We start from the raw sequence: 12,932 nt of genomic DNA on the forward strand, positions 1-12,932 counted from the left end.
TTAAATGGAGGAAAATGGACGATGGATCTTCTCAACAGTCAGTACCAGAACCAATGCTTTTCTTAAAATATACTGATAATTTGGATGGATTGACAGGGCACAATTTCCAAATTTGTAGATGATAAAACTTGACCCTGTGAACTATGAGGACAGTAATGGATTTCAAGACAGACACATTGGTGCAATAGGTAGATAGATGGCAGATGAAATTTCACGCTGAGAAGTGAGGTCTTACATTTTGATTGGAAGAATGAGGCAAGGCAACATAATCTGAAGCGCAATTCTGAATGGGGTACAATAGAGAGAACTGAGGGTTTATGTAAATAGTTTATTTCAAAATGGTAGGATGGGTTGAGATATTGAGTAATAAAAGCAGTAACCAGAGCCTTATAGAGGAAAGAAATAATGATGAACTTTCATAAAACTCTGGTTTAGCCACTGATTATTGTGTCCAACTCTGGGTGCCACACTTTAGGAAAAATGAGAAGGCTTTGGAGAGGTTGCAGAAAAGATTTACTGAGTTGATTCCACGGATGATGGACTTCAGTTCTGTGCATTTCTGGGGTTGTTCTGCTTGGAACAGGAGAGAATACAAGAAAATCTGACAGAGGTATTTACAAATCATGAGAGGTGTAGAGACTGTTTAAAATAGCTAAGGGGAAAATAATGAATATTTCAGAAGGAACAAAAACTTGGGGAGACAGAATGAAGATAATTGGTTAAAGAACCAAAAATGATGTGGGGATTTCATTCAAAGAACCAGTACAGATTCAAAGATCAAATGATCTGTGATGGAGCCATACTGTGATTTTGTGAACTCTGGAAGATGGGGGAAAGATACCTTGAAAACCCAAGTGCTCCCTGAAACTCAGATCAACACATGTGGGCAAGAGTGGCTCAGAAAATTGGTAACAATGATCAGTCTTAGTTTCTCATCTAGTATTCTCAAAGCTTCAACTTCAGTTTTGTGTGACCAGAGATTGCTTGTTCAAACCTAATACTTTCAGATTTTGAACTGGAGAAATATTTGGTGTAATTTGTTTCTGCGCACTGAACAAATTTTCAACCAATCATCCAGTCACGTCCAGTCATCCCTCCCAATCTCTCTTTTCCTGGGTAACGTGCAGTCTCTACTATACATTGAGATGTGATGCTGTAATGTAGTAAAGCAGTATATTTGACAACCTGCAATGAAACCCTGGAAAACAGAGGAAGCAGGAGCATTTGACTCTTTCAGCCTGCACTGCCATGGCTGATCATCACTTCTCGCTCACTATCCATAACCTTTGTTGCCTTTTATGTTGAGAAACCTTGGTATCTCCTTCTTAAGTATATTTATTGACTTGATGTTCAACCTCTCAAATGAACATAGAACATTACAGCACAGTACAGGTCCTTTGGCCCACAATGTTGTGCCAACATTTTATCCTGCTCTAAGATCTATATAACTCTTCCTTCCAACATAACCCCCCATCCTTCTATCATTCATGTGGCTATCATAGAGTCTCTTAAAATATCCCTAATGTAACTGCCTCCACCACCTCTGCTGGCAGTATGTTCCACGCACCCACCACTCTCTGTGTAAAAAAAAACTTACCTCTGACATCCTCTCCTATACCTTCCTCCACACACCTTGAAATCTTGCCCCCTCATGTTAGCCATTGTCACCCTGGGAAAAAGTCTCTGACTGTCCACTCAATCTATGCTTCTTGTCATCTTGTACACCTCTATCAAGTCACCTCTCATCATCCTCCTCTCCAAAGAGAAAAGCATGAACTCGCTCAACTTATCCTCATAAGACATGCTCTCCAATCCAGGCAGCATCCTGGTAAATCTCCTCTGCACCCTCTCTAAAGCTTCCACATCCTTCCTATAATGAGACGACCAGAACTGAACACAACACTCCAAGTGTGGTCTGACCAGAGTTTTGTAGACCTGCGACATTACCTCGCGGCTCTTGAACTCAATACCCCAACGATGAGGGTCAACACACCATACGCCTTCTTGACAACCCTATCAACCTGCACGGCAACCTTCAGGGATCTACGGACGTGGACCCCAAGATCCCTCTGCTCCTCCATACTGCTAAGAGTCCTGCTGGTAACCTTGTATTCTGCCTTCAAATTCAATCTTCTGAAGTATCACTTCACACTTACCCGGGTTGAACTCCATCTGCCACTTCTCAGCCCAGGTCTGCATTCTATCAATGTCCTGTTGTAACCTACAGCAACCTTTTACACCATCCACAACACCAGCGATCATCGTGTCATCTGAAAACTTACTAACTCACTCTTCCACATCCTCATCCAAGTCATTTATAAAATTCACAAAGAGCAGTGGTCCCAGAATAGATCCCTGCGGAACACCACCGGTCACTGAACTCCAGGCAGAATACACTCCATCTACAACCACTCTCTGTCTTCTATGGGCGAGCCAATTCTGAATCCACACAGCTAAATTTCTCTGGATCCCATGTCTCCTGACCTCCTGAATGAGCCTTCCATGAGAAACCTTATCAAACGCCTTACTAAAATCCACGTACACCACATCCATTGATTTAGAAATTTCAATGAATCATTGACTTATGTTGTAGTTCTTGTATGTGTTCCTCACAAATTAGCTATTGCTAATCTACTTTTATACCTTTTAAAGATGTTTCCCAATCTATCATAGCCAACTTACTCCTCATATCTTTGTAGTTGCCTTCCCTAATTTCCCAGTGAACAACTTCGCTTTCCAGGTTAATGAAGAATTATGTCATGTTATGATCACTCTTCCCTAAAGCATCACCCACAAGATTTACTAACCCCTTCACATTGCACAATACCTAAACTAGGAAAGCCTGTCCACAAATTGGCTCCTCAATGTACTGGTCTTAAAAGAGACATCTTGTGCACATTACAGCAATTCATCCTTGACAGCATTGCTGTTAATTTGTTTTGACCAGTTTTCATGTAGATTAAAAATACACTTTTTATATACATCTCTAATTTCCTATAAACATTTCCCACGATTTCTGCTCTTTGGTGCTTCTTAGCTCCACTCAGACTAATCCTACATCTCAACTTTGAGCTAATAAAATTTTCTCAATACCATCTGGTTTTCAGCCTTCAATAACAACACCGCCCCACCTCCTTTCGTTTCTTGCCCATCCTTTCTTTGATATTCATCTCCCACCCATGGTCATCTTGCAGCCACATCTCTGTAATTACGTTGTATCTGTTTACATCTATTTGTGCTGTTAGGCCACCCATCTTATTGCAAAGACTTTGCACGTTCAGATATAGCACCACTAGATTTGTCTTTTTAACATTTTTTAAATGGATCAGTCTCCATATCTCATGAGCCATCTTTCTGCAAGGACAGACATCAATGATGAGATCTCCATCGTCGCTGCTGCTCCACCACAGCTCTTGGCTGCCCACGGAAAAGACCAAGATATCGAACCCAACACGAAGCCCATCATCTCACCTGCTCTCCTGTATGCTTCAGAAACACAGACAACTTGCAGAATGCACCTCAGCAGTGAAATACCATCACGGGACGTGATTACGGGGCAATCCAAGCTAATGAAGCAAAATAACTTGCGCAACACTTACAAATTTCAAAAGAATCAACATGGCACATAGTCATACAGACATTACTGCGCTGATCTATAATACTATAAAAGCACTTAGTTCATGCACCTAAAAAGGCACAAAATGTTGGTTTGAATTTGAATTACTAATTACAGCAAAGACTATTCCATATGTGATGACTGGTTTGTGATAGCACACAAACTACAAGTATTTTCAATTCCAGCACTATATGAAAAATTGTTTCAGCAACTTAAGTATTGGATTTTAAAAAGTACTTCACTGCATTTCAATAGTGGCTAAGGTATTTAATTGGCTGCAAAGTGCATTGGGCTGTCCCAAGGTTACAAAAGGTATAAGATCCACAAAGAGGTATCTGGCATTTAAGAAACAACAATCAAAATTCTATTTCATCTATTTTAAAACAAAAGACTAAAATTTCTTCATAATAACACCTATAATTATTTTTTGTATCATGGTTAGCCTGGGAGATAAACTTGGGACTAAAAATAGAGAATGCAGAAAATAATCAGCAGTTTAGGAATATCTGCATGCAAAGAAATAGAGTTAATGTTTAAAGGTTGGCAATCAATCAAAATTAAGAAAAGTTAGAAATTAAGTTTTAACTTGCAGAAAGGGGGGAGAGGCAAAGAGAACAAAGGGAAAGTGTGATGAAAGGTCATCAACCTGAAACATTAATAGTCTCTCTCTCTCTCTCCATAGATGCTGCCTGACCTGTTGAGTATTCCCAGTGTTTTCCATTCTTACTTTGGATTTCCAGCAGTTGTTCTTACTTTGAGATTAGTATTGTTTGATGTAGAAATGCACCTGTGCGAACATACTATACAAATACCCTTTAAGCACACCTTGTAGATAATCCTGCCTTCTGCCAGTGCTGCATTGTGTAACCACAGCACAGCTGGTTAATAGGTCAGGTCACGTTACTACAGGTAACAATTCAAACTACTGGACATTTTCTCAAAACCAGGAGGGGTTACAGGTGAGCAGTATTAAAAAGTGTGGGGAAAAACGAAAAAGATTTGAGCATGTAAAATACCACAGACATGAAAAGCCTGATGTATTTGGGAAGAGGCCAAGAAGAGACTGGTTAACAGGAGAGAGAAGAAAAGTTAAGATAAGAAAAGCAAAATAAATAAAAAACAAAAATACAGCAAAAATATTGAAAAATGGTATGGGTAGAAAGGAAAGTGTAAAAACCCAACAAGATAGAGCAGGCTTCAGATAGGGCAGCATTCCATGAGTGCTCATTATGTATTAAAAGGACTTGCTGTTCCCTAATCTCTGTGCATATTCCACATGGTTCCAGAGGGGAAAACATACCTAAATATGTCTGGTATATAATTGTATTTCAAAACATCCCAGAGGATCCAGTGATCTCCAATAGGATGGCAGGGTAGTAAGTGCCATTCAAAGAATGCAAAAGGCTGCGTTGGTCCAGTAATAGTAATGATCTCAAAACCATTTGTGCCAGCTGCTACTAATCAATAGCAATATAAAGGATAAAAATAACTGACAAGAAAATTTAAAACTGAGTTGACTAAAGGAGTGAATTAAATTAGAAATAATTAACATCAGGAAATAATGCAAATACATGACATGTTGGTCAATATCTGAAAAAGCAAGAGGTTAGACCCTTTGTCAGGAACTCAGTTTTTCCTCAAAAAAACAGCTTGTTTTTTAAGATATGGATGTGTGCACTGATTTGAAAACTTTTTTTTTTAAACACACCTTATTTTCAGAGATTGAAAATTTGGACCCAATTTCTCAAATTCAAGAGTCTTGTCCTCTTTAGCAACAACTGTTGCAATGCAAAGTTAAATTCACCAGAGGGTGCCAAGATTCAGAACAATGAATGCAAAAGCTACTGTAAAGAACGACAATTCCAGCAAGTAATTAAACTTAAAAACAAAAAAATGCAGCAAACACTGAACAGATTAGATAGCATCTGTGGAAAGAGAATGAGTTAACACTTCAGATTGAAGATACTTCTGTAAGCCAGTTCTGCTGTAAGCCATCCGTTTGTAATATTGGCTCAGTTTATTTTCCTCTCTTCTAGCACAGTTTGACATTTCCTACAGCCCTGCATTTTGAAGCTTTTAAATTGTTTATATTCTCTCCCACTAACTTTTACATTCCTGTGTGTTCTTTCCAATTACCCTTGTTACGGACTCGGTGAAAGTCCCTTTAAGATAGTGTGTGTGTGTGTGTGTGTGTGGCGTGCTTACGTCAACAGAAGATAAAGGACATAATGACGTTGTTGAAGAGGTCAGTCGAAGGGAGAGAGAGAGAGAAGGGAGAGAGACACCAGCCTGCTAGTTTCTCTATCGATGGATGAGAAACTATAACTGTCTGCCATAGAAATCCATGTATGGAAATTGGAAGTAATCCGGTGGAGTTCACTTTGTTGCTGACCTGTAGAAGGAAACAGGTATTTGTGTGTGGACGACCACGGTTCGGATGCTTTTCGGGGTGAGGAAGTCACTACCGAGTAAACACTGAAGTGTCGTTTGGGTTCCATCGTGGAACATTTGGATTTCGTGATTACTCTATGTTCTCTACATCTACGTCTTATCTTCAGACAACGGTGGTTGTTGAAGAAGCCTTTACTCATGTTTCACCTTATGGCTTGCGGAACTGAACTTTAAGAACCATTCCTGAACTTGGGGTTTGGGACTTTGCCACACACACACGAAGAGTTTAGTCTTTGGGGTTAATGTTCAAGGTTTAACATTTTTGAATTTTAACATACTAACATTTTTACTTTTATTTTACGTATTATCATAAGTAGTGATTAATAAAATAGTTTTTAACACCGAATCATGCTCAGTGTGTTTCTTCTGTTGCTGGTTCGTAACACCCTCATTAACATCTTTGACCTGAACATTAATTCTGTTTCTCTTCCCACGGATGCTGCCTGACAGTGTTTGCCGCATTCCCTGTTTTTGTTTCAGATTTCCATCATCTGCAGTGTTTGAAGTAATTAAACTTGGCAGCAGGAGAACAAAGTTAGAGCCTTCAGCACTGTCAACAACATTCAGATTAAGTAATACTGCAGAACTAACCCCCTCCCCTCATTTTTCAGGCCAAGTTTTCATATTTGGTAACCAACATATTAGTTTTCTAAGTCTAAAAATCTTCAAGATCAATTGTGCTCCAGTTTATGAATTGGCACCATTTAATCTGTGATTTTACAGAAATCGCAGAATCTGTAATATTAGACCTCTGCTACAAATGTTTTGGCCTGAACCATCAGTGCCAAGTGCTGTCCTGTTATTTGTTCACATGCTGACTCCCTCATTCCAGTCTGGAAAGGAGAAAGAGAGGTGGTGGACAGACTGCAGTAAGTGCAGAGGAACCATGAGAGTAAGAAAAAAATGGCAGGCACAGTGGATTGCCTGCAGAAGCTTCAGGGAATTAACATATTGATGCCACATCCCCACTCCCCCCGCCCCCCCAAACCAACCCGGGTGAAGGGGAACGAAGAGGCCCTTTCATATCTCCCAGCCATCAGAGCTGGGTGCTTGATGACCTTTCATCAGACATTCTTTTTGTGTTTTGTAAAAGGGACAGGGGCTGAGAAAACAGTTTGTTTTCAAACTTTTACCAGATTTGATGAAAGTTGATTTAACTGAAATGTGAACTCCCACTCACCCTCTCCACAGATGTTGTTTGACCTGCTGAGCATTACCATTATTTCTTGTTTTATTCCAGGTTGTCAGGAGTTTTTTTTAACTTTTCAATAATGGTTGTCCATCAAAATTTCTATTTTCTATGTGAGCACATATTCAGTGATGGAGTTGGGGGGTGGGGGGGGGTGGGATTGCGTTTCTGCATCGTTATCCTAATCTTGTACCTATGAGCATCAAGCAACCTCAATATGAAATGCAGGTTTAAAGAAAATCAAAAAATACCAACTAAATGCAAAAGACCACTCCTAGCTGTCAGGTATTACTATTCCCTCATTGCCATGCTTAAGTTCTTGCTGAAGTGTTGATAATGGATAGTTCCAAGCAATAGTTTCACATTAGGTTGAGACTGTTCACAACCCAATATACCTCTGATGCTGGAAATACAAACAGGTCTGGATTGTGTGTTACATTATACCACACCCAATCCCTATAGTATTTCAAACACCAATGCTAAAATGGCTCAGCTGGTAATGGCAGTGAGTAGCTGAGCTACAAGACCAGAAGTTAGATTGTTAGTATTAGTTTGATTGGTTGAGTCTTCAGAGGGTGACAGGGATCTAGAACTCTGCCTGAAAGGACTAAATGACTAAAATATTTCCCACATTTGGATAGGCATTTGATATACCCTCCTAGAAACCTGTGTTCCTGACACTTTAATCTTTATTCTGCAACCCCAACCCTACCCAGCCCCGATTTAGTCCGGATAACACTGGCAGTGGCACCTTTGATTGCCAAGGCCCTTGAAGTTCTGGAAAACACTCCTTAACTTTCTATACCTCTCTATCTTCCGTTCCAGCTTTAGGACACTCTCAATAACTTAGCTGTCTCAAGGATATATTGAGACAAGTGGCAGGGAGTTAGTTTTGTTTAATAACGCTCCTGTAAAGAGACTTGGTACACTGTACTGTGTTGAATATGCCATAAGAATGGAAGTTGTTGTAATGCCACAAGCCTACACAGGAAGGTTGTAGAGTGGAATTTGGCTGGATTGCTGGTCAGCTGGCAGAGATACAATATCCCAAATAGAGGCAACATTGTGGGGACTGCAATGTGCCTCAGTACACAGGGTCAATGAAAGAAACATCAGGCCGCTGACAGTTTCTGGTGACAGAGGAGGATGTGGGCAGAACACCTGGACAGTCAATGCTGGATTGTGGAACCATACACTGGCAATAAACGATTAATATACGCTGCACAGACGTCAGTTGACCAGCTGTCTGAGAAACTTTGTTTGTGCTCTCATCACCCTTCCCATAAAATTTCACCACTGGGAGCAACGCAAATGCAACAAAAATAAGGCAATGGGATTTCAACTGCATAAACTGTAACGGCAATTAACAAAGACATAATCTACATGTGTCTTTTGCAAACACTTCCCAACAATATAACACGAGAAAAATTCACAGCAAAACGCTTGTGTGAAGAGTAACTTCCATTGGGCAACAGCAATTATCAAGAGTGCTAACAATGGCATTTTGTAGCACATTCATCAAAATTGGTCAAACACTGTTTAGCTAACAAAATCACAACCAACTACTTTAACAATGCTGCTGAACTTGCAAAAGTTGGTATCCATATGCACATATCCCACAGGGCATTCATTCACTGCAACAGTAAGAGAAAACAAATTGTAAAGTGTCCTACCTTCTGGCGATATAATAGAACACAGGATTTCCTGTTTTTGATGTTCCAGCCTGATAAAAGATGCTAAGTGTTTTTAAAGCTTTGAACTCTTCCTTTTCATGTACTTGATGCCTGAAAAGAAAATGTTTCATTGTAACTGGAGTCCTCAATATCTGCCTGTACCTACAGGGAGTAAAGGATTACATAATTACACCATCTAGAGCAATACTGAGCCATCTAGTCCAGGAAGACATTGAAATAGCACATCTGAACTGCAGCCATATTGCGACAGTGCCTTTGGGATTGAACAAAAAGGTATAAAAAGGCTTGGCTGTGATGACATCATGATTCTTACACAAAGTTACAAAACATTGGTGAGTTACAGGCATTAATGGAACTACAGTTTAAGCATTAATAACATGAAAACAAAACAGAGCAGAGTTAGACAACAGAAACACTGAAAATATTAGACGAGAGCATTTTCAGATACATTCAAGGGTGAAGGGGGACCGTTCTAGGTTAAAAGAAAGCATTTTAGAATGGTATTTTTTTGTATAGATTTTTGTATAATAAGAGAAGAGAAATGGGGATGGGGTAGGAAAATGATGGTGCATGGAGGATCAGCCATGACTGGATGGTGGAACATGCTAGTGGGGCTGGGTGACCTACTCATACTTACCCATAATTACCTGGATTTTAAACTTAAAGCCATCAATATTTTTTGTTAAACACATATTGGGTACAAATGCTAATATTCAAGAGTTGGTTAACTACTTCAACAATCAATAAGATATTTATTAGTCACATGTACATCGAAACACACGGTGAAATGCATCTTTTGCGTAGAGTGTTCTGGGGGCAGACCGCAAGTGTCGCCACACTTCCGGTGCCAACATAGCATGCCCAAAACTTCCTAACCCGTATGTCTTTGGAATGTGGGGGGAAACCAGAGCACCTGAAGGAAACCCACGCAGACACGGGGAGAACGTACAAACTCCTGACAGACAGCGGCGAGAATTGAACCTGGGTTGCTGGAGCTGTAATGGCATTATACTAACCGCTACACTACTGTGCTGAGAAGCTATTCAACTAGAAAATTTTGGTTCCTATACTTCTGAAGAATACACTTGCAGTGCTTACCTGGTCATGAATTCCTCAAACTTGGAGCTGGTGAGGTTCAGGCTGGACCAGTGAGTGTCAGCAACAGGTTTGTGCTCAGGAGGGCCCAGATATGCTAATAAGGTAGCCATCTTGTCAAACGGTCTTCTCCCAACTGCTTTGTGATCCCTGTGGTGATTAGGTGATAAAAGTAATCTTTTGACTTTTCTTTAAAAATAAAAATCAATATTAAATTACATTCAACTTTTGCATTAAGGATTCAAGGATTAGGATTAGTACTTGTGATATACCTTATCAATATGGCAGGATGCTATTTATCATGCATGAAAAATATTCAAAGTGTATTGATATTACAAAAATGTTTTAATGTACTTTGTTTCATGGATTGTGTAACTTTCATCATAACTATTTAAAACAATGAAGATATTGCATTCTGCAACTGAGCAAATTTCCAATGGAATTTTTCAATTATAGATCCTAATGTAATTGCAAATATAATTATGATTTTTTGTAAATACTCCACCTTTCTTAAGCAGGCTCACTGTAGTATACCTCTATGAGATAGAACTAATTACAAAATTGTGCATTTAGACGGTTTGGGTTTAGGTATTTATAATAGAAATAAATTAATATTTGGAATGACAGTGACATAGTGTCCTAGAAACATCTGCATTCGGTTATTTCTGAATTCTAACCCTGCATTAGCTAAAGGCTATGTTTGGCTGCACAATCAGCATTGAAAGTTGTCTAACCTTCGGAATTAACTTTTGCAAACTATCTTTTGCACTGGAATTCAAGTGTGAGCATTAAATTTGGTTCACCATGCAAAAGATTCCGTGAATGCAAGTGCTTGTATCAGGAGTATTGCACATACCGGTTACTGGAAAGATACTGCCCTATTTTCTCCTGATTGTTCCACAGCAACCTGTGCAAAGCGAGAACGTTTCCATCACTGATGAACGAAAGACTGTGATTGACTGTGTCACTGGCTGGGCAGTCAGATGCAATATCCAGAAAAAACCTTCCAGAGGGGGTGCAGCGAGGGAAAAGTGGCAGAAGAGAATGAAAGAAATGCATTAAATATTTTTAAAGGCATTATATCATTACATACCTAAATGGAAAGACCGACTTATAAATTATGTACATTATGATTTCACAATCCTGACTTGGAAAGAATAGGTAGACATCATACAACGCATCAAGTTTGCACCAAGGCTTCTCTTGCACAAGTCACCCAGTTTCAATACCATCCTCCTCCTTTCTTCTTTGCCCACAATAAAGGGCTTCCCTTCAGCAACAAAAAGGTGGAGATGGTTAACAATGAAGTGATATCCACTTTTGTTCAGTAATAACTCTGGAAATCCTTCTATAACTTCACAAATCCAGTTAACATGGTTGTTGGTTCTCCACTCCACTTTCAACATTTTGACATGGGCTGTTGGAAGTTTCAGATTTCTTTTAACACCAATTGACATGAGCTTTAAAGTATCGCAAGGACTTTCTATGCTTGATTTTTTGCTTTGTACATGTGTGGAAATTCCTGTCCAATTAAGTTAATTAACTGAAATTTCCACTTTTGCCTATATTTCTCTTCTCTGGAAATAATGATTACATTCAAAACATAAAATACAAGATTGGAAACGTGCTTCTCAATATGGAACACTGATTTGGAAATATGTATTCAAGTATCGCAACAAGGAAGAAAGAAAATAGTTTCATTTCCTACAAGGTATTAACAGGCCCATCCTGGTATTTATGCTCTAAAGTGACTCCTCTAACCAGCTAACCATTCCTTACATTACCTCGCTCTACCTTTGATACATTCTCTGGATGAAGAAGCTGCTCCTGAGTTTCTGATTGGATTTTTGTTTTAGGAACTATCTTGCATTCATGGGCCCAAGTTCTGGTCTTGCCTCCAAGTGGAAACATCCCTATGTTATCTTACCAAAGTTGCTTCCACCCACATACTCATTATTCTTTCAGAAAAAAAAATCAACAGCCAAAAACACAATGGAGCAACAATAAGAAGCTGATTCCAAGTACTAGCTGTTCTTTAAAGCAGGCCTTGAGTGCCACAAAGAAAATCAGAGCTCTGAAGAGACATAATTCAGCTGCACTGCTGAAATTTATGAAATAGCTTCCAAAAATTAAACACATTGCTTAAAACTAAATTATTGAAGCTAAACAAAAGGGCAGAGTTAGGCACAAATATCAATTCTTGGGGAAATTAATCTTTTGCATTCCCCCTTGATTTAAAAGAAAGGATTAAATCTTCATTAATCGTATTACTATAAGCTCTTGCACTACATGCAAAATAAATCCCTGCTGTTTTATAATATCATATTCCAAAACAAATCATGCATTTGAAAATGCATGTTAACTTAGCCTTACAGTAAATTCAGGAAGTCATAATTACCTGCGGGCTGCATCGAAGTTGTTTTTAACGAAATCATTGAAAGGCCTCATATGTTCTTCTTTTGTAAACAGTACGTGATTTGCAATGCTTTGTAGAATCTGGTTAAAAAGTAGAATTTGTATGCTCAATGATTTCTGATTCTAAACACAGAACTACCATAAATTTACCCTGATTTGCCTTCAAAATGTAAGATCAACCAAGAGGGTGTGGGTTTTCTCCCACATTCCAAAGATGTACAGGTTGGTACATTAAATGGTCACTGTAAATTGTTTCCAGTGTATAGGTGAGGGGGTAGAACCTGGGGAGAGTTGATGGGAATGTGATGATAAAATGGGATTCTTGTAGGATTAATGTAAACTTGATGGTTGGTGTGGACTCAATGAGCTAAAGGGCCTGTTTCCATGCTGTATGACTCTAGGACACCCACGAAGTCTTGGCGGATTCACTGTGTAACATTCAGCATTCCCGAAAGTTCAGTGTGTTATGAGT

The 12,932-nt window shown here is 39.2% G+C and overlaps 1 protein-coding gene across 6 annotated transcripts in view; it reads right to left on the reverse strand.

Moving 5' to 3' along the window:
* The window catches only part of nf1a (neurofibromin 1a), a 261,284-nt gene that overhangs the window by 110,201 nt on the left and 138,151 nt on the right, over nucleotides 1–12,932 (reverse strand). For all 6 annotated transcript variants that reach the window (XM_052035185.1, XM_052035188.1, XM_052035186.1 and 3 more), the window contains 4 exons: nucleotides 12,444–12,541; nucleotides 10,902–11,048; nucleotides 10,049–10,195; nucleotides 8,930–9,040 (listed from right to left, as the gene is read on the reverse strand). In XM_052035185.1, the coding sequence (XP_051891145.1) occupies nucleotides 8,930–9,040; nucleotides 10,049–10,195; nucleotides 10,902–11,048; nucleotides 12,444–12,541 (503 nt within the window). The remainder of the gene's footprint in view (nucleotides 1–8,929; nucleotides 9,041–10,048; nucleotides 10,196–10,901; nucleotides 11,049–12,443; nucleotides 12,542–12,932) is intronic.

Source organism: Pristis pectinata, chromosome 21 (assembly GCF_009764475.1).
Source record: "Pristis pectinata isolate sPriPec2 chromosome 21, sPriPec2.1.pri, whole genome shotgun sequence".
Lineage (NCBI taxonomy): Eukaryota > Metazoa > Chordata > Chondrichthyes > Rhinopristiformes > Pristidae > Pristis > Pristis pectinata.